This window comes from Neoarthrinium moseri (assembly GCF_022829205.1).
Source record: "Neoarthrinium moseri strain CBS 164.80 chromosome Unknown scaffold18_Wmoseri_CBS_16480, whole genome shotgun sequence".
In the NCBI taxonomy this organism is placed as follows: domain Eukaryota; kingdom Fungi; phylum Ascomycota; class Sordariomycetes; order Amphisphaeriales; family Apiosporaceae; genus Neoarthrinium; species Neoarthrinium moseri.
Window position 1 is genome coordinate 315,863 of NW_026055132.1, and position 19,669 is coordinate 335,531.

The 19,669-nt window shown below is 55.9% G+C and overlaps 6 protein-coding genes across 6 annotated transcripts; 4 read left to right on the forward strand and 2 right to left on the reverse strand.

Moving 5' to 3' along the window:
* JN550_005713 (uncharacterized protein) lies at nucleotides 1-2,271 on the forward strand (the record flags this gene model as incomplete). Its single annotated transcript, XM_049317371.1, has 2 exons — nucleotides 1-1,777; nucleotides 1,844-2,271. 2 exons carry the CDS (start codon nucleotides 1-3, stop codon nucleotides 2,269-2,271), a joined length of 2,205 nt encoding a protein of 734 aa, XP_049172335.1.
* A 319-nt stretch (nucleotides 2,272-2,590) lies between these two features.
* On the reverse strand, nucleotides 2,591-4,387 carry JN550_005714 (uncharacterized protein; the record flags this gene model as incomplete). The annotated part of the gene is made up of 1 exon (XM_049317372.1): nucleotides 2,591-4,387. One exon carries the CDS (start codon nucleotides 4,385-4,387, stop codon nucleotides 2,591-2,593), a length of 1,797 nt encoding a protein of 598 aa, XP_049172336.1.
* Nucleotides 4,388-5,011: 624 nt separating this feature from the next.
* On the forward strand, nucleotides 5,012-7,528 carry JN550_005715 (uncharacterized protein; the record flags this gene model as incomplete). The annotated part of the gene is made up of 4 exons (XM_049317373.1): nucleotides 5,012-5,125; nucleotides 5,203-5,841; nucleotides 5,908-6,846; nucleotides 6,899-7,528. 4 exons carry the CDS (start codon nucleotides 5,012-5,014, stop codon nucleotides 7,526-7,528), a joined length of 2,322 nt encoding a protein of 773 aa, XP_049172337.1.
* A 1,498-nt stretch (nucleotides 7,529-9,026) lies between these two features.
* JN550_005716 (uncharacterized protein) lies at nucleotides 9,027-10,934 on the reverse strand (the record flags this gene model as incomplete). The annotated part of the gene is made up of 1 exon (XM_049317374.1): nucleotides 9,027-10,934. The coding sequence occupies one exon, from the start codon at nucleotides 10,932-10,934 to the stop codon at nucleotides 9,027-9,029; it is 1,908 nt and encodes a 635-aa protein (XP_049172338.1).
* Nucleotides 10,935-12,929: 1,995 nt separating this feature from the next.
* On the forward strand, nucleotides 12,930-14,643 carry JN550_005717 (uncharacterized protein; the record flags this gene model as incomplete). The annotated part of the gene is made up of 6 exons (XM_049317375.1): nucleotides 12,930-13,065; nucleotides 13,128-13,463; nucleotides 13,523-13,780; nucleotides 13,831-14,021; nucleotides 14,083-14,255; nucleotides 14,304-14,643. The coding sequence occupies 6 exons, from the start codon at nucleotides 12,930-12,932 to the stop codon at nucleotides 14,641-14,643; spliced, it is 1,434 nt and encodes a 477-aa protein (XP_049172339.1).
* Nucleotides 14,644-18,206: 3,563 nt separating this feature from the next.
* On the forward strand, nucleotides 18,207-19,464 carry JN550_005718 (uncharacterized protein; the record flags this gene model as incomplete). Its single annotated transcript, XM_049317376.1, has 2 exons — nucleotides 18,207-18,303; nucleotides 18,653-19,464. 2 exons carry the CDS (start codon nucleotides 18,207-18,209, stop codon nucleotides 19,462-19,464), a joined length of 909 nt encoding a protein of 302 aa, XP_049172340.1.
* Between the last annotated feature and the right edge of the window lie 205 nt (nucleotides 19,465-19,669).

The window sequence follows — 19,669 nt, forward strand, 5'->3', positions numbered from 1 at the left end:
ATGAGTTTATACCAATATTTCCCACTGGAAACCCCCGAAGATATACGTCTCGTCACAGTCTTGCCTGGGAAGCCCGACGATGCCATCGAGATTGAGATCGAACGGACGGCGCTTGTTGCGCCCCCTGAAAAGATCTCACACTCTCGTGTGTCGTTAGGGGAGATACGGAAGTCGCTACCGCCGGACTGGTGGGCTTTCGAGACGACCGGCGGCCGGATGCTTTACCGCAATGATGTGATCAATGTCTCTTCCTGGTCTCACCCAGACTCAGAATATGATTGTCCAGTTCTGGACCCCATACCTTCCCGTAGAGCGGACCCAGCTCCGCCAGAATATGAAGCTCTCTCTTACACATGGGGCCCTCCTGTAGGTCGCGGCGATGAGATTGTGGACGGCCTACCCGCTAAAGTCACGAGACTAGTGGTCAAAGGGAGTTCACTTTCGTCGAGGACATCGGACCCCGAGTACCTAGATGTCGGTCTGAACCTCTTCGAGGCGTTGAAACATTTACGTTATGCCGATCAGCCCCGAACCATCTGGGTTGATGCCCTTTGCATCAATCAAGACGACGTGACCGAACGAATCCAGCAGGTCGTCCGTATGAGAGATATATACACCCTTGCATCCCGCGTCGTGGCCTGGCTGGGGCCAGATTTCCCGGGCTGCAGGCTGGCCCTCTCCATTCTCGACTATTTGGGAGGCCAGGTCGAGGTCACCCGAGACAACCACATCATCACTTCCCCGGACGCCGGGATAAACAGCACGGGCGATTCCATACCCATATTTCCACCCGCGGAGGACGGATGGAATGCAATCCTTTACCTGCTGTCTCACACCTGGTTCGGAAGGCTGTGGGTACTGCAGGAGATACAGCTAGCCAGCGACGCCTCGATCCTCCAATGCGGCGACAACGAGGCCTCGTGGGCCCGGTTCTGCGGCGCCGTGCGCCATCTCAGCAGGCAGCTGAACATCGTGCCGGCCAACGTGCTGGGCAAGGTGTACGCCGTCACGCAGATATGCTGCCCGACGCGGGACATGATCTTCGAGGACATCCTGCACAGCCACCACACGCGCCGGTGCCAGGACGCCCGGGACAAGATCTACGGCATGGCGAGCCTGGCGCCGCCGGCCGTCGCACGATCTCTCCGTGTCGACTACTCGCAGACGCCGGGCGAGGTCTACAGGCAGGCGTTCCTGGCCCACGCGCAGCGCACGAGGCGGCTGGACCTCTTCAAGTTCTGCGGCCAGCGCGTCGGGACCCCGGCGCCGTGCTCGCCGTCCTGGGTGCCCGACTGGTCGCGCGACGCCGAGCCCGGCTACCTCTTCGCCAAGTTCGCGGCGGGCAATTCGGCGGCCAGGTTCGCGTACAGCGATCCGGGCACGTTGGAAGTTAGCGGGCGTCTCTGCGCCACCATCCGCGAAGTCCAGGGCCTGCACTTTGTGTCCTTCGCCGACTTCGCCAGGTATCTCTGCAGCCTGGACCTGGACGGGATGCAGACGTCCTTGTACCCGACGGGGGAGACCTTGCTGGACGCTTACCTGCACACGTTCACGATGGGCAAGACGGACGAGAGGGAGCCCTGGGTGGAGTACCCGCCGCTCGCCACATTCAGAGAGGAGATGCTCCGGCTCCGCGAGGCCACAGACCAAGGCCTCGAGCACAGGCTGACCGCCTACTACGAGCGTGAGATCATCTCTGGACTTAAGCTTCGAGGAAGATGTGGGTTTGCCACGGATGAAGGCTATATCGGTGTCTGTTCGGTGGATCTGCAGCCCGGTAGGTATCTATGTTTCTGCTTACCTGACACGGACAGTGGAAATGCTAACAGGCAGTCATTTCAAGGAGACCAGGTATTTGTCGTCCTCGGGTGCGAAGTGCCCGTAATCGCACGACCCGACACGGCGGGCAGATACCAGATGATTGGCGAGTGCTTCGTCCACGGTTTGATGGACGGTGAGGCCCTCCTAGGCCGGTTGGAACTGCCGTACGTCATGCGAGCCTTTGTAGATCCGGATGGCTTCCCCATGAACCGGGCCTTGTGTTGCACGCTCGACTCAAAGGTGATAGTAGCAGAGGACCCTCGCCTGCAGGACGTGCCCCTCCCCGCCGGCTGGGAAGCGGTGGAATTCCGGAGAACGCGGGAGGACCCGAGAAATTGCACCAGGTACCAGAACACGGTGACTGGAGAGGTGATCAACTCTGATCCTCGACTTACCCCAGAGGCTCTGATAGAACGAGGGGTCGATATACGAACAATCACACTGGTGTGATATAAACTAATGGAGCGTTATGCAGAGTGTAGATGAGAAGCTTTTTTATTCTTGAAACTATTCAAAGGCTGTTGAAGGCAGCTGAGCGGGGCGTTTCCAATATACCCCCGACGAACTCAGGCCTTATACCCAAATACCTGCCTTTTTTTTTGTGCCTTCTAGCATGAAGACCAACGCCAAGCCAAGCCCTTTTCCGCGCCCCAAACCAATGCGTGGTTGGTATCTGATAATACACACGAAGAGAATGTACAGGTATTCTCCACGAGAAGCCTGCCTGGCATTCGATCAACTATATAATACAAGAAGGGACGCCTAACTCTCACGTCCCAGAGTACACTGCAGTGACGAAACGACCACATTCGACCCTCTGCTCAACGCTAACCTTCCTGCCTTTGCCTCCCTCGCCGAGTCGTACGGTGGTTCGAGGGGTAATCTGGAATCGGTGCTCCTCGCCTCTTCGTCCCTTCTCCGAGTCAGCGTGTCCGCCATCCAGAGGCCCGATGTACGTCGGCGTGTTCACATTGTTGCGCTTGCCAGTGCCGAGCTGGTAATACTCGTTGCCGCCCCACCAGACGATGTCAGCGCCCCAGTTTGTGTCATTCTCCGTGGAGGAGGCGGCCGATGCAGCAACCGAGGTCACGTTGTCCATGACAGCTGCGGCGTGCGTGGACCCAACGCTCAGACGTGCCAAACGAATAGGAATGACCGTGTTGTTCTTCTCGTCCCACTCGAACAGGCCAGAGAGAGGCTTGATCTTGGAGGGGCCCAGACTGACATGAGTCCATTTGCCATTGCCCAGGCTGCCCAAGATGCCCGAGCCGCAGGCCCAGGTGTCTGCCGTGACCTGGCCAAGATTGCGTGCAGGTGCCACCTCCATCTTTTCTCTTTGGCTGCCAGGCTGGCCAGCGATGCGGGTAGCATCGACAGTGAAGAAGGAATTGGTGCCTCCAGCGGCAATAGACGTCACACGAGGCTTTTGGTGGCTCCCGCTGTATATCTTGGTGAAGGGCAGAGGAATAGGGCCGTCTACGTAAGGGATCTCGCGCTCAGCCTCGAAGCCAAGCTGGCCAGAAGTGTTGTCTCCGAAGACAAAAACCTTGCCATCCTGGTCCAGGGCCAGGGAGTGGTAATCGCCAGTTGCGATCTTGGCAATCTGGAATCCCTTGAGCGTGAGGATCTCGTGCGGCTGGTCGTAGGGTCCTTGGGGACGTGTCTCCCAGGTAAGCCCAGGCACACCAAGCTGCCCCTTGGAAGGGAAGTCGTGGTTGCTAGAGGCAGCCGAGAATACACGTCCCTTGTTTGTGAGGAACAAGGCATGCTCCAAGCCCGAGCTGACATCGGTGACGCTCTCACCCCAGGCTAGATTCGGCAAGTCAAGTTTGCGGTAGGCGGCAGTCGAGGGGTTGGACCATAGGCCCAGCCACGAGGAAGACTGCTCCTTTGAACTCGAGGCCTGATCGGAGTTTGAGACGGGGAGTGTATAAACGGTGCCGCTTTTGCTGAGAGCCAGGATGCGGTCACGAGATATAGCCAGCTTCACGAGGTCTTTGCCCTTTAAAGTTGTTTTTGGCTTCGGGTCATCTTTGGAGAAGGCGGTGCCCCATTGGACAAGATCTCCCTTCTCGTTGAGCGCAACGCCGAATTCACGGTCCAGCTTGATATCCCGGAGCAATTGGCCGTCGAAATAGGCCAAGCGCCGGGGTGTCTTGATAACGTTTTCTGTCGAGTCCGGTGCTGCTACGCGGCCGGTATTGGATCCCCAAGCGTACACTCCGGGGTGTTCCCAGCTCTCCTTCACCTGCAGATGCTGACTGCTGATGATATCCCTATTGTCCTCGGTGGTCTGCGGCACGGGGCGGACCTTTTCGTACTGGATGGTAGCCTGCACAGGCTTTGGGGGCTCGGACTGGGAAGTCGACCACAGGGCAACAGCAGCGCCTGCTCCTACGAAAGCGACGGCAGCACCGGCCAGAAATTTTCCAGCACCACCTCGCCTCGGTGGCCCTCCTTGCGAGCTTACATACCTCACCGGCTGGCAACGCAGTGTTGGGTTGGATCGAAGAGCGCGGCAGACGGGCTGCGCCTGGCGCACGGCGGCTCGGGACGAGGAGAGCATCGTGATGCGTTCCAGTCGCGGGGTTGGAATGGATGGTCGATGGGAAAGGGAAGCAGTCTCGGATCTCAGAAGCTCGACTACCCCTCCACCATGATGATTAGACTACTCTGCACCTAGCCCAGGTGGTGTCACAGTCCCTACAGCGAGGTGGTGTCTCGAGCTAAGCGGCGAATGGTCGAGGTGGTGAGGTCATGAAATAGCCCGTTGGTCATTGGCAGAAGCTCTGAACTTTTGGCCCCACAGCACGGTCTCCTTGGGGGAGCTGCTGGCTGCTACAGGGGTCCCCCCATGCCCAAGCACCCAGGTTTTGCAGGCGGTGCTGGCCTGGGGGCCGCTAACTGAGGGAGAGCTTGCAGCGGCTGCCGGCCATAGTCGAGCTCCGGGCCGCCATGTGAACTTCCTAGGTTCAGGTTGTCACCAAAATCACCAACTATATCGCTATACCCGTGTCTCTACGTTAGCCCGTGTTGCCCGTGTTGCCCGTGCCCCACCAGCGCCCGGATTACTGAATATCGAATTGACGTCTGTCGTGGCATGTCCCCGGGCTACGAGGCGCGCTTGCATTCAGTATACGTGGAGGGACAACCCAGGAGCCTTGCACCCCCCCGGCGACGACCACCCAAGATGTACGAGGACTCTTGGTACAGTTTTGTGCCCGATATCTCGCACAAGAAGAGCGCGTCCATCAGCCAAACCGCCGGCCACAGGCGAAGGGAGTCTCTCCTGCAGCAACCGAATGTGTGTTCCTGTTCTGCCCCTCCACCCTCCTGTCCCGTCTTTCCCAGCTCTGCACACCTTGCTAATAACGACCCCAGGGCGCAACCCCAAATGAAGCGGTACTGCCCTTAGGATCCCTCGACGAGGAGCCCGACACCTCCAACGACCCGCCGGAGCCCACCTTGTCCCGCAGAGCCAAGTCATACTCCGACTTCTACCATGTCGTGCGGGCCCAGCTGTCCAAGGACGCCAAGAAGAAGAGGCGGAGGAAGCGGAACGACAGAAGCATTGAGGCATTGGGAGTCGAAAAGCCAGAAGACGACATGCCGGGGCCGAGCGAACCCTCAGGTGAACCTCTCGAGGCCCAATTGCTCGAGGCAAGCCAGCAGGAATACCTCTTGTACCAGGATCAACTGGACATGACCGAGCGGCACCTTGATATTCTGGTCAACGAAACCAACGGCGCTCTGAAGCTACTGGAGACCCTGGCCAGCTCTTTCCGTGCTGTCGAAACCCAGACGTCGTCCTTCCAGGCCCAATGCGATGACCTGCTATCCGAGGAAAAGCGGCTGCAGAAGCTGGCGGACGAGGTCGGCACAGATCTGCATTACTATGCCTACCTGGACGGCGTCACGCGGCGCCTCAATGCTCCAGGAGCGAGTCGTCTGGTCGATCATGAGAACTTTGCGGAGATCTTGACCAACACGGATGCTTGTAACAAGTTCATGGCCCAACATGTAAGCTTTCCCTGGCCCCTGCAACCCTATACTCCTGTCACCTGTGCGCTAGCTCACATTTCAAAGTCTACCTACCGGGATGCCGAATCTTATCTGGCTCGATACCAATCGTCCCTTACCAAGGCTCTCCATCTCGTCGAAGCTGGTTTCACAAATCACCTCGAGCGCATTTCTTCCGAGATATCGAAGCAGATTGCCTCTACCCAGTCTGAAGCTGCTCGCCATGCCCTGGCCTACGGCCGCTTCGAGGAACTTGTCCTCGAGGCCGATGGATTGATCGCAAACATCCAGAGAGTCATTTCCTGCTGCTACGACCCGCTGGGACATCCCATCCCCGGCCAGAATTTTGATTACTACTCCAACACCGTTGTCAACATCTTTGCCTCGTACACCAACATTAGAGATCGCGATCTCAAACCTGTCACCCAGCGAGACCTTGACACATTCGCCAAGGAGACCAAGGATGCCAGTGCCGAGACGGCATCGCGTAATTACGTCAAGCAATGCTACGAGCGTTCCTACGACGAGGCAGCCCTGTTCACAAAGATCTTCGCCATAGAGCCCCAGTATAGCGCCGACGCCAATTCGGCATTCGTTGCTCTCAAGACTCACCAAAAGTCCTTGGTAAACGCTGCCAACGTGGCTCCCATTGCCACCACTCTTCAATCTGCCTTACAGTCGGTCGAACTCCAGACCATCTGCAATCTTCTTGGCTGGGTTACCAACGAATATCTCCTATTGGACTACGACGACGAGGTATCGGGATATGCTCAGCATTGCCAGGGTCTTACGGTAAGATTGCTCATGGAACACCTTTGGCCCTTTGCCGATACGGCTTTCGAGAACGAAATCACCAAGTCCATATCACGCCACGCCATCGCCCCCGAAACATTGAGAATTGGCCCTGTGGTCAATGGCGTCGCTTCTTCCAACGCGCATCCCATCGCAAAGAAAGCTCTTGAGCTGCTCGGCATGTATGATCAGGCCATGCCAAAGGAACGAAGTGTAAGGGTATATTTATCACGTATGTGGATTACTGTAACTAACAGCATCACAGCAGCAATCCAGTCCTGTGATCTTTCGCATAGTGCATGAAACGATCTTGGCCTTACAGCGCGCCGAAACCCGCATGAAGTCTACGAGATCGGCGAACCCAGATCCCGATCCTGATCTTTTCATGATCAAGAATTTGCTAATAGTCAAAAACGAACTTGTTTCCTTGGAGATTGGCGACGTTCGGTCCCAAGCCGCTGCCATGCAGCATTTCGGTCAGATCTGGGACACTCTCAGCCCCCAAAACTGGATGGGGCTCTTCCGCGGCATACTGGGTGGTTCGCTGTCCCTTGGCCTCTGGTCCTCATCACCTGCCGCGGCGAATGCCCCGGCCACCAACGGCAAGCCGGCCGCCGGGAGCAACGACCAGATCCAGGACGCCAGCGAGAAGCTGGACGAGCTGCTGCGCCAGAGCATCTACGCCTTCACGCAGCGCTGGGGCGGTCTGATCAACGCCGCCAGGAGCGGCAAGAAGGGCGCCAGGACCCTGGCGGCCGTCGAGAAGGAACTCGACGACAGGCTGGTGGCGGCCTTTGGCGGCCAGCCCGAGGTCATGGGCAAGCTCAAGGAGGCCATCCAGATCAACGCGCAGGCGCAGAAGGAGGTCGGCGGCGGGGCGAAGGGCGGGCGGTAGCTGAGTTGTCAAGCTAGAAGTAATTGTCACGAATAATGAACTTGTATTGGACGTCCTGGATCTTTCTGTCCAGACTGGTGGATCGTGTTGGTCTCCCATGTCATACACTTGGCCGGTCCTATGATACTTGAGTCGTCGAGCTACGTGGAGTCTCGTAGAGCCAAGCCACTCACCACTTACAATCCGGCCAGTCGTGGCCTCGTATTTTCCCCCCAACTACCTGCCATTGGCATAGCTGCGATATTCCACGATGTGTATTGGACCTCGAGGCTGCCACTGCTTGATCCGTACGCGTAGATACCTGACGCGTTTCTCTCCTCTTACCCTCCTTGTCCAATCAGCCTCCCAGACTGGCCTGCTGCGAGCCAGTCGCGATGGCTGGGTGCCACAGGGCGCGGGGGCGCCCCTAAACGTCGCCTCACTGGAATTGCAAGAAGCGGAAATTCCAACGCGTCCGCGTGGGATTGGCATGGGGTGGGAAAATAGGATCACATCCTTTCCCTTCTTAGCAGGGATTATGTGGGATCTCGGATCCGTCCCCCGGAAGGCGTGTAAGCCTTGCGCCTCAGGGGGGGAACGGGGTGCCAGCATATTCGTCCAAGTCAGAATCGTGTGTACCTTGGCCTGCACCGGGACACATCCTGCTTTTGCCCTGTGCCCGCTCGGTGAGAGGACCGCGCTGGACAGGTGTGGACGGCTATTAGCTACGGAAGACCCGGTCGGGGTCCGAACGAATGGGGGTACAAGTGCATGTCCGCGGAACGGTGGGATGATGGTTCGTGCATCATTGTATGCTTCACCTGCAGCAATATTCTCCGGTGAAGCAGGATCCATATCGCGGGAGCCTGGATTAAAATAGCTCGCTTCCCCCCGCTGTCCAAAATGGGTTTGTTTTGGGTAGCCCTCTGGTATGATGGCACGTCTCTGACTCACCGACGATTGGTCGGTCAGAACGATCACTGACGTCCAATCGTTTCCGCAGGGCCGCCCTGGCGGTGTATGGCTTGAATAAGAGAGGGGCCGGTGCGGACCAGACGGTTGATAGGTAATGTATTTTTCTACTGGCCATACCTCGAATTCTAGTTATTGTCACGTCTAAGATAGCAGTGGCTCAAGGCCAAACACGCGCTGAGGGCCGGGTCATTGAGTGGGAGGAAAGAAACAAGCAAATTGGCGTATATATGCTACATCGAGGGAAAGACGTCACCGTATATCCCAAGTACATCTACAAGACCCAAGAAGAAAGGTTTCAAACATAGAAAAGACCTCTCAATAAACTAATACCCAATCGCCATAAAGATGCTTTCCAAAACCCCGAGTCGCTATGCTTGTTTGCCATAAGAAGTTTAGGTAGCAGTAGCAAGAACATCTAAGAGTACAGTACAAGTTAAGAGGTAGTAGAGGGGAAAATATCCAGCGCCGGGTATCTAGATTGCATAACAAAAGGGATGACTTTCGACTGAATATTTGGTGAAGTAGCGGTAATCCAGGGGCCTCGTCAAGAGACCTGTTGCCAGCTTTGGCGGTCTTCAAGGTCCAGAATTCGGAGCTTCTGCGGGTGTTTGTTGACACGGCTATGGGCAGCCTGGCTCACCGGCGTCTGCCGTCCAGAATTGTTCCAAGAGCCCATGTGGTGCAGCTCGAGAGGCTCACTCACGGTATCACGCTGGTAGTAGCCCTGCGACACGTCGTCGCCGATCATGTAATTGCGAGACCTGGAAGGCTGTCGCGAGGCTCCGGCTGGTTTCACGGCCTCGTCGCGGGACCAGTGCATCAGGATGTCCCGCTGCCAGCGGTCGATATCAACAAAGTTCAGTACAGTGCGGAAGGTTGAGTAAAGCACCAAGACCTCCATGGCGGATGTTCGTAGCTTGTGGAGAAGCCACCGGTTGATGAAGTCATTCTTGTCTTCGGGTTTTGCATCAAAGAGTAAAGTATGAATTCCGTATTCTTGGGTCGCTTCGGATATGATGCGATCCCGGTTGGGTAGATCTTTTCGCGTAGAGACGGCCATCTTGAGGGCACCTCTGGCCGTGTAAGGGAACGGATGCTGCACAAGGTGTTTTGGGTTACTCAGAAGAATAGGATACCGGGGATGTGCCAAGTTCTTGGGTCTGGTGCTGGGCGAGGCCCTCTCCGTTGGCTGAAGCTGCAATGTCCTGTCGTCTTCGTGTCTAAGAATGGGCTGATACCCATTGTTGTCCTCCACAAATGGCGTGTTGATGGGTACGACATGCTTCTCGCGACATAGAGCTTGGAGCCGGTCAAACTCCTTGGTCCAATGGTCGAGTCTATCCCGCGCCATCATTTCGTATTCCGCAAAGTTGTTTAAGAACTCCTGCTCTGACCGACTATATCTTGCGTTCTCAGCCTCGATGGCCATGCGCCTGAAGTTAAGGTTGTGGATCCGGTCGCGCGCCAACTGCAAGCTCTTGAACGCCTCGCGCATCTCCACGTACAGTGGATGGGAAAGCTCTGCCCGTTCCTGGCTGATGCCAAACAGCGAGGTTCTGGACGGGCGGCGAGACAGAGCAGGCGAGACCCGCTCACTCGTGGATGCTGGACTATCATCCAGGGTAAATTGGCTGTAGAACCGCCGCTCCAAGACCTCAAGTTCTCTTTCGGCCACCTCCAAATCTTCCATCAAGGCCTCTAGGGTTTGCTCCGCGTTCTGGGTCGAGAGTTGGAGGCGGTCAATTCTCTGTAGGCGCATCTCCATCGCCGCCGGGTCATCTCGGAAGAGACCGCGGCGGAGGTCCTGAAATATTGCACTGTCGGCCTCATTCTTCTGCCGTCTGATTTCCTGCAGCTGAACGCGTCTAGGCCGGATCTCGTCGAGTATATTGTGCACATGCACACGTTGCTTTCTCATTCTTGTCCAGTGGTCTGTCATACCGGCGACCAGGCCCTCCTCGGATGTATTTGTGTCTTCACCCGAGCCAGACGTTGAAGATGACAGGCTCGAGGGCATAAGCCGCGGGAGGTTGTCAGCCACCGAAACGGGTCGAGCGGCGTCCATGGTTGCCAGCGACGGCACATTGCGTTGTCGTATTCTCGCAAGCTTGGCCATGAACCTGTACGGTCGGACCTTGGGGTGGGCGGCGGAGGCAGTAGGAAGTGGCACGAAGCCGACGCCGTTCCTGTGGTGGTCAAAGATATCCGAGGTTGAGGAGGTAGACGATGAATAGCCAGTATTGTCATCGTCGTCGTCAAAGTCGGGCGGGTGCGAGTTGGATGCGTTATCGGACGCGTACTCATTCTCGATGGTGCTGATGCTGCTGTCCATCGTGCGACCAAAAGCAAACAGGGTGTCATGTTCTTTGGCAGCAGCAACATCAGCAGCAGTGACAGTGCTGCGACGAGTCTCGAGGCTGGATGAGGCCCCGGCGCCAGAGTCGGTCACCATTATATCTGTCATGCCGGCGGGACATGATCAAGGCGGTCTGATAATGTGCTGGCAGGTGAACTGTATTGACCGACAGTCCATCCCTGGGTACCTTGACCTGTGCTGCGCGGTGACTAGTACATAAGATTCAGTGTAGGGCTGCAGCGTTGGCCAGATGGATGGATGGGAACTCTGTGCCACCTGGAACCAGTTCTGTCTCTGGAGAGTCAAGCCACGGACGCGAGAGGTTGGGACGAGCAGCAGCCTATCAAGACAGGAGGGATCATTATTGATCCAGGCGCGTCAGCGAGCCGTCGTGCAGGCGCTCCAGGGTGTCTGGGCAGTCTGGCAGTCCAGGATGCACACGGGAGCGGGAATGCCCCTAATGCAAGTCGAAGGGAATTGGAGAAGGAGTTGTACGACGATCCGTCCCAAGAGCCTCACACGGTGGAAATGAAAGAGTGCTGCTCTTCAATCGAGGTTGGGCCTGCCGAATGCACGCCGGGCACTAGCCTGGATTCTGGAAGCCTTTTAGCACTAACAGTTTAGCTGCACCACCCACCTGGGTGCTGGCAGCCCCCAAAAGCTCCTCCCACGGTCCCCACTGAACCCGCCCAAACGCTCCCCGCGGGCCACGGCCCTGGCCGCAGTGGGGCCTCTCACTCCCAGGCGGTTTAGCGGGCGGGACTAGCTGGCCTAAGTGACTCCACCCCCCATAAGGCTGTCCCAGTCCCAGCGCCCCCCGTTCGTCCAAAGTTCCAAGCTGCGTGCGTGTCGTACCATCTGCCATCAGCCATCAGCCATCAACCGTCTTCCGGCCGCCTGCTCTGGCTACCGCCTCTGTCTGCCTTCTTCTGCTGTGCCCTCGGCTTGCTTCCTCGTACCCTGCCTTGCCTGCCCCCCTCCCCTCCCGAACGTCCCCCCAAGACCTCCCACGCTCACGCCCACCCCATGACAGAAGAGGCGCCCTAGGCGAGGCCATGACCCACCATCCCTCATGCCGTGTGTAAGAGCAGCAGCAACTTGGGTCTTGCTGCTCATGCTGTCATGCCACATGGGCTCATGTACCCTCCGCTGTCTCTTTCGTGGAAACGTCCCGAGGTGATACGTCTTCCCCTCCTTTCACACATCCTTGCCGTTCATACGTACGAAGTCTGTCCCCGATCCACCACAGCGTGATGGGTAGTACGATTACGACTGGGTACACCTACAAGACTGGGGGCCTCTGTTCAGTCGAGCCAACATTGCGGCGGCCGGCATTCCCTTTGGTCAACCACCCGCCATTCAGCCTTGGAGAACGTCGTCAATGCTGCCAATTCCACCGTGCCACGTGCTTGCACGTGCTGGCAACTACCACGCAGCTGGCGGCCCTATTGAGCAGCCAGGCTTCCTTACGCACGCCTTACTATTCCGCTTCTTCGAACTGATGCAGAGAACCTGCCGCCAAGCCGCCACAGTCCCAGCCCACCTGGACCAACGGAGATACCTGCCACGGCCTGCCGTACGTTCCACAAGTTCGACTAGCCGCGGAGGGGTGTGGGTGCTGGCTGCATGCCCACTATCGATGAATCACAGACCCTCTCTTGCCTCTAACACTGCTGTGTAGCAATCTAAGGCCCCCCCGGTTGATGCCAACCCTGTGGCAAGGACCTCCCTTTTTGTGTCGATTGCTTCGTCACGCGGCCGTCTCGTGGCCAATGATCCCGGGTTACTCCGCTTCGGTATCACTGTCACAGATTTATCCTTGGGCCCGACAACCCGATGCAGATCCCACCCACCCTACCATAGTATACACTCCGTCTGTCGGTCCTATTTCAACCCGGGAGTTTGGCCATAAATCTGAAGAGCCGCATTGCTGCGTGTCGCAGTGAAATAGGGCGCCCACTTGGGCTGCCCGCACCTGGCGTCCTCATTCCGATAAGTCCATTTGTGCACCTGGATGTTGATTTGCCGTCTGCCTCGCCCTGTGTCCCAGACCTACCCGGCGCCCACTTGCTTCATTGGCAAGATGTCACCATGGCCGGCCATAAGAAACACCACTTTAGTAAAGATGAGAAAAAGCACCACCGTGACGTTACTGCTGTAAATTGGGGGGACTGGCAGTGGTCCGACGAATATCAGAGTAACTTTCAACTGGGCTATGATTCAAAAGGTCTGCCACCCTCCTGTGTTACCTTAACGTTATCACTGCGTTGACATATCGTAAATTCTCAGGGAAGGTCATTGACCAGCGCTGGAGTGATAGCACAGACACACCGAGGACTGCACCTGCCATAGATGATGAATTGGCAGGGGGCATGGGTGGAATGTCGCTTGGGGCCGAGCCTGGCGCTGGTGGCTCATCCGTAAGCTCGACATCGTCGTGGGGTTCTCATTATCCATCCTATAGCCATGACCAGCACCTGAAAGGCAAAGCGAAAAGCCACAGCAGAGATGAAGGATCGGAAATGCTTCCCGCTGACGCGACATCCGCTTTCGACCCTGTTGCTTATGAAGATGAAGACGCGACGGCCTCTGCCTACAATACCAGTGCCTATGCAGATAGTTACGGTAGGTCTGGCCAAGGCTGCGGGAGGAACAACGTACAAGAACTGACTAACCAGGTACAGGTCTTGCCAGTGATGATGGTGGCGACCCTGAGTTTGAACAAGCTCTTCATGCTAGCAAACAGACATATTACGGCCAAACGACTGCAGGTGAATCTTCCAGCTCTGCCTCAGGAGGCTTTGACCAGCAATCGTCCAACTATTACGGAGGAGCTGGCCAGGCTTCGTCCGAATATTACCCCGAGACCGGCCAGGCTTCTTCGGACTATTACTCCGGAACTGGCTCGAGCTCGAACTACTTGACTGCTCAGGAGGATGACGGTATGGATGCACATGAGTGACCGGAATCAGAATACTGAGCCACAAGTCAGATTACCAAGATGATGGAACCCATACGCCAACGCAGGCTGGCCCAAGTCAGATCTCTCAGCACAGAGCTCCGCTGATCTCTGGTACGAGTAATTATGCTTTTGACGACAGTGAGTACAACACATCAACATCATCGCACGGCACTGACCGCGTCAAGGGTTCAGCGTCCAACCATCAAGGTTATTCGTTCCTGGTGAGGTATGCGCAGTCAAAAGTTGAGTTCATTGCGTATCGTATTAACGTCAGGCTCTCAGGTGTTTAAACTTGTCTGGGCCGAACCAAGAGGCCAGTCTAGTAAGAAGTTTGCTGGCAACTCGGAGGCCCCGTTTACCGAAGCGGGCAAGAAACGGGTGGACGGCGAAATGTTCTATACCGGAGTCCGCCGTTTTGTTGTCACTGCTTCTGAGAGTGGCAGCAGCATCTGTGTGTAAGTCAGAAAAGACGCTCCTTGGTCCCCCCGGCTAAGATTTCTCAGCCCAATCCTTACCTACGAGGGTCGGGGCTGCAACAAACCTGGTGTCAGAGCGGAAAATCATGGAATCGTGTATGAGCCGCCGAGCCCTCCCACACGACTTCGGGGCGAGCCCCAACATGGCTTTGACCCTGTACGTATGGAGATTTATGTGGAAGGTGAGACGCTCGTTGCAGAGTCTCGTATCAACTACTCCAAGCTGGTAACCATAGAGCACAACATCAACGTCCTGTTCATAGGCAGAATCTACGGCGAGGATTTCGAAGCCGTCTCTAGAGCAGTCGACGAATGCTGGGCGCGGAGAATTCGCCGCCCAAAGAAGAGTAACAAGAAGCGCCGCTAGATCATGCCAGGCTCAGACTCAGGCTCCTATTCGCAATGGAGTTACTTGTGTCTCGTCAGGTCAGCCTCATCAAGGGCTGGCTTCGGACTAATGTCCATCGAAACGTTCATACTGATTGGGTCCATCCCAGTCAGCTTAGTATAGGATTCCGTGATCAATCACGGGCTTCTCGACCTTTCACTTCGGTCTTCTTCCGCCCAATTATCGGTCAACTGCTCGTCTTTCTTTTCCAACAGTCAACGAGAAACTCCGCAAAGCGGGTTTCCGGATTCTTTTTGCCAGTTACATGGGGCACACAGGACCAACCAGATACCCCTTATTTACGTTTCAAGGTCCTACAATTCACGATATACTCGAGGACAAAACACACAGCTCTTTACCGCGCATTGAGTTCCCGAGTTCTTACGTTTTCAGAAACCCATCTCCAGCCTGAGATCTTGGAGGAGACTCCCGATTGAATTAGACGTTGGATTATCGTGTACCCTTCAGGGGACTTGTCTGGTTTTCGGTGAGCGGCGGCTCATTGACACACAGACCATCTCCTTTTTTATTATGTTGGAATTCTGCATATCCAGATGCTAGGGATGTAACAGAGTCCCCTGAATTTACTAGCATCCCAGGTCGGTGAGGCAATGATACCTAGATTGATCAGCTAAACGCAACTATTCAAATCACTTAAATAGCGCTCAGATTCACCCAGCGCTAACCTCTCCTACTAACGATCAGGCATATTCTGCAGCATTGCCCATCAGTAAGCAACAAGGGTTAAGAAACCCCCAGCCAGTATCAGCATTTCCTTCCACAAGTCCACTCCAACCAATGGCACGGCTCAAGGAACCAATATGTACTAACACATGAAGTATGCTCCATGAGTCGAGCTGGTAAGTCCGAACTCTATGATATATCCATCCAACGTAATACTGGCGCGAAATGCACGTGTTGCGCCCATGCCGGGCCGTCCCATGGGCGCCTCGACCAGCTAGCAACAAGGTCATCAGGCCCAGCCCGCGTTCGTGAAAACGGCAATGGGACGGCATGCCTGTACATGCATACCCGGGCCCTCTTTCACGTGCGAGAAGGACTGGCACACTCTACCCAAAACAGATGCGGGGAAGGGCCAGAGATGGATGGCACTATCTGAGGTAGGGGATTTTTGTACATGCACATGTCCCTCATTTATTGCCCGACTTGTCCACTGTGCCGCCATGCTGCATGGTGTTTTGCATGCGGTCTTGCTTCATGCGGACAGATACTCGACCAACTTATCATCGTCCGGCCGTGGCCGGGCCCGGTGGTAGTGGACATTCTCAACCGTGGCCGAAGCGGGACGGTTTTGAGTTTACCAGAAGGATTCATATTGAGACAACACGTGAGCTAGTTTTCAGAGTCAGTTAATTGAGATTTCGAGAAACATTCCGTCGCAAATATCCCATAAGAAGTGCGTCGACCTCCACACTCGTGAAGTGCAACACGATTTGGGGGCCGAGACACCATGTCTTGCGCAAGCAGACACGTAAATCGCGAACGCCCACTGATAGGTAGGATGTACGTGTACAATGCGGGGAGAAGACCAAGGCAAGGTGAACTGCAGATGGTCACCGAAACCCAGGCCATCGGGACCCAGCCGCGTGGGTTATGGGTGGCAGCGCGCTAGTGGCATAAATCAGGGGGTGGGGATTGGGTGTATACTAGATCAGATCAGATCTCAACTTGGCCGTCCCGAACCGAAGCAGCTAATCAAAGATACACGAGAAAACGATCGCTCTCGTGCAGCAGCCGCAGCAGGGATGTGTATTTTTGACTTCGTCCCTGCAGAAGCACGGCCTCCTCCCTTGCCTCGAGGCGAAGTTCCCTGGTCAGTCGACCTGCGGGTATGTGTGGAGCCCGTCTCGCCCGGCTACTATGGAGAGATGCCTCCGGGGTACATGTAGCTAGACCCGGGCAACAGGTTGTGCCGGGTATGTCTCGGGATTCGAGACAACTTCTCGCCCGGTTTACATGGGGGAAGAGGTTCGTTTGGTTTGCAATAATCTATTGAATCCCCGCCGTGCACCAGTCGTATATGCCCACCGGTCAACTTGGCTTGTACGGGTCACCACTTCGGGCGTTGCTTGGCCCACACTGTCTTCTCTATTTTGCAGCAGATTGCGACTTCAGAAGCTACTAGTAATAGATGTAAACCTTTGAATTGTATTCCTCATTTAAGAGGGCTAATGATTACGATATATGATTACGATATATGGCTTCGTGATTGGGCATCGCGAACTTCTACCTCTGCTCTCTTCTATTCTCTTCGAATATTCACCTCAACTTAATATGGACCGGAAGGCCTTCTGGCTCTTCCTTCTCTTTTCTATCGTAAAACAATGCTCAGTTTCAGAACACGCGGCTCCTCCGCGGAGGGCCTTCTCGCATACTCATCATGGCACCATCCCTGTCGAGGTACAGATGCCTGCCTGCCTGTACCTTTGGTATTCATAGGCTGGTGTTAATAAGTGTGCACTGAGAAATTATGATGAGGGCTTCCCCACAGCCTGTGTTTTACGAAAGTATACTTGGTATTGGTCAAATTTCGCAGAGATCGACCGCGCTTGCGAATGACGACCTGGACAGATGGGCCTCGCATCAGAATTCTGTCATGCATACCAAGTCACGTCCATAAGAACAATTGTAATGGTGCACATTTTTGCGTGGAATTGTAACCCAGAGAAAATACTTTGGCGCATATTTTTCTTCTATTCCAGGCTTAGTGTCTCTTTACTTGATCGACCGTGAACCCAGTCCGCTGGCTGGGCCAATACCCCAATACCCCTAAACTAAACAGCGCCGAAAGATGTTTCCACGACAATCAAAACCGTTTTTCTAGTCCTAGACTTGATTAGTACTTGTACCTTTCGAATGTCGGTAGGGCCGAATGTCTATGCACTGTTTCGAAGCCCTCTACTACCTGTAAATAGTTTCATTCGCTGTTGCTTGACAGAAGAACTGGGTCCTATCTCATAGTATCCGCAGTGAAGCAGAAAATGCAGACAATGCATGAAAACTCATGTTTCTACTCATAACAGGCTTGAGCATTCCTACCGCATTCGTCAGGGCTATGGCTTGAAGCATATCAACCTTCCTCAGATCACTATGCCGACCTCAAGCTAACCAGAGCCGCATGCAGCTATCCGTTCTATTCGACAAGCCAGCTTGGCCCGCCTCCTCACTTAGTGTCGCCCCAGGCAGAGCACGTCATTCGGGTTTGTCCCTGCATCTGACAAACGAATCTGACCGCCCCACCAAAATTTCATTAATCGCGTTGCTGATAAGACCGAGGCGGCTGGGCTCGGGATGCGCTGAGTCGCTAACTCCTAGATCGGCGGTGAAATTCGGCGAACACACCAACATTCGAATTGACCCTTCTCGCTCCTTGGGCCATCTCCCTCAGCACTCGCCTCGGATCCGCCACGACCTGGCGCTTGAGAACTCGGTATCTTGCCTCTCGGACAGCAGCCAGCCAGCCAGCCAGCTAGCCAGCTCCGTTTTCAAGAAATACCCAGTTAAGCCGAGTGCGGGGCAGGATGGCGGACGCAGTCGAGGATATCACGGCCAAGGGTGGTGCCGTCTGGAAGGACCTGTTCTCCGGGGCTGCTGGAGGCATTGCACAGGTCTTGCTAGGTGAGTGCATTGTACTTTGGGCTCTTTTGGGTTTCACCAATTCGATATGCGCTTGAGCAGAGGCGCTCGAGTGGACGGGGACAATGGGATCACGCAAGTGCCAAGTCAGTCTCCGCGCTCGTGAGAAATACAGAGCCGTCACATTATCGAGAATACGCTGCATTCTGCAGTGATCGATATGGCGGGGGCTCTTATCCCATTGAAGAGAGTTGTGGCTCCCAATGGCGAACCACTCTCCTCTATCACACATGGCTCTGCGGTACTCGAACCCGGGGAGATGCGATACCGGGCCTCATCTCATTGACTAGACAGCCATATATGAGCTCATGAAAGCTAACCATTCGTACAGGCCAGCCCTTCGACATCGTCAAGGTGCGCCTCCAGACCAGCGCCGAGGCCAACTCGGCAATCGGCGCCGCCAAAGCCATCTGGACCAAGGAGGGCCCGCTGGCCTTCTATAAAGGCACGCTGACGCCTCTCCTGGGCATCGGCGCCTGCGTGTCAGTGCAGTTCGGCGGTTTCGGTCTGGCCAAGCGCTACTTCGAGACGCAGAACGCCGCCGGCAGCCGCGGGCGCCCGGACCTGTCGTACGCGCAGTACTACGGGGCGGGCGCCTTCGCCGGCGTCGCCAACACGGTGCTGTCGTGCCCCATCGAGCACGTGCGCATCCGGCTGCAGACGCAGCCCCACGGCGCCGCGCGCCTGTACGCGGGCCCCGTCGACTGCGTGCGCAAGCTGTCGGCGCACCAGGGCGTGCTGCGCGGCGTCTACCGCGGCTCGGCCGTCACGGTGCTGCGCGAGGCCCAGGCCTACGGCGTGTGGTTCTTGTCTTTCGAGTACATGATGAACCAGCACGCCGCCCGCAACCGCATCGAGCGCAAGGACATCCCCAGCTACCTGGTCGCCTTCTACGGCGGCCTGGCCGGCGAGGCCCTGTGGCTCGGCAGCTACCCGCTCGACGTCATCAAGAGCAAGATGCAGACCGACGGCTTCGGCGCCGGCCAGAAGTACGCCAGCATGCGCGACTGCTTCGCCAAGACCTACAGGGCCGAGGGCTTGAGGGGCTTCTGGAAGGGTATCGGACCGACCTTGCTCAGGGCCATGCCCGTGAGCGCGGGTACTTTTGCGACGGTCGAGTTGACGTTGCGGGCCATCAACTAGGCCACAGCCCATTCGGATATTTACTTGCGCAGTCGGGAAAGGGGGTAGTTTGGGTTTTATGTGCAAAAGGCATAGACAGGCGTTCAACACACGGGCATCTACGATGCGAGCAATCATATTATCTTTTTCGGCGGTAGAATTCAATGCGGATCATTGAGATCCAGATCCTGTCTTGTTATCTCTTGAGGCTTCTAGTTTGGGATCT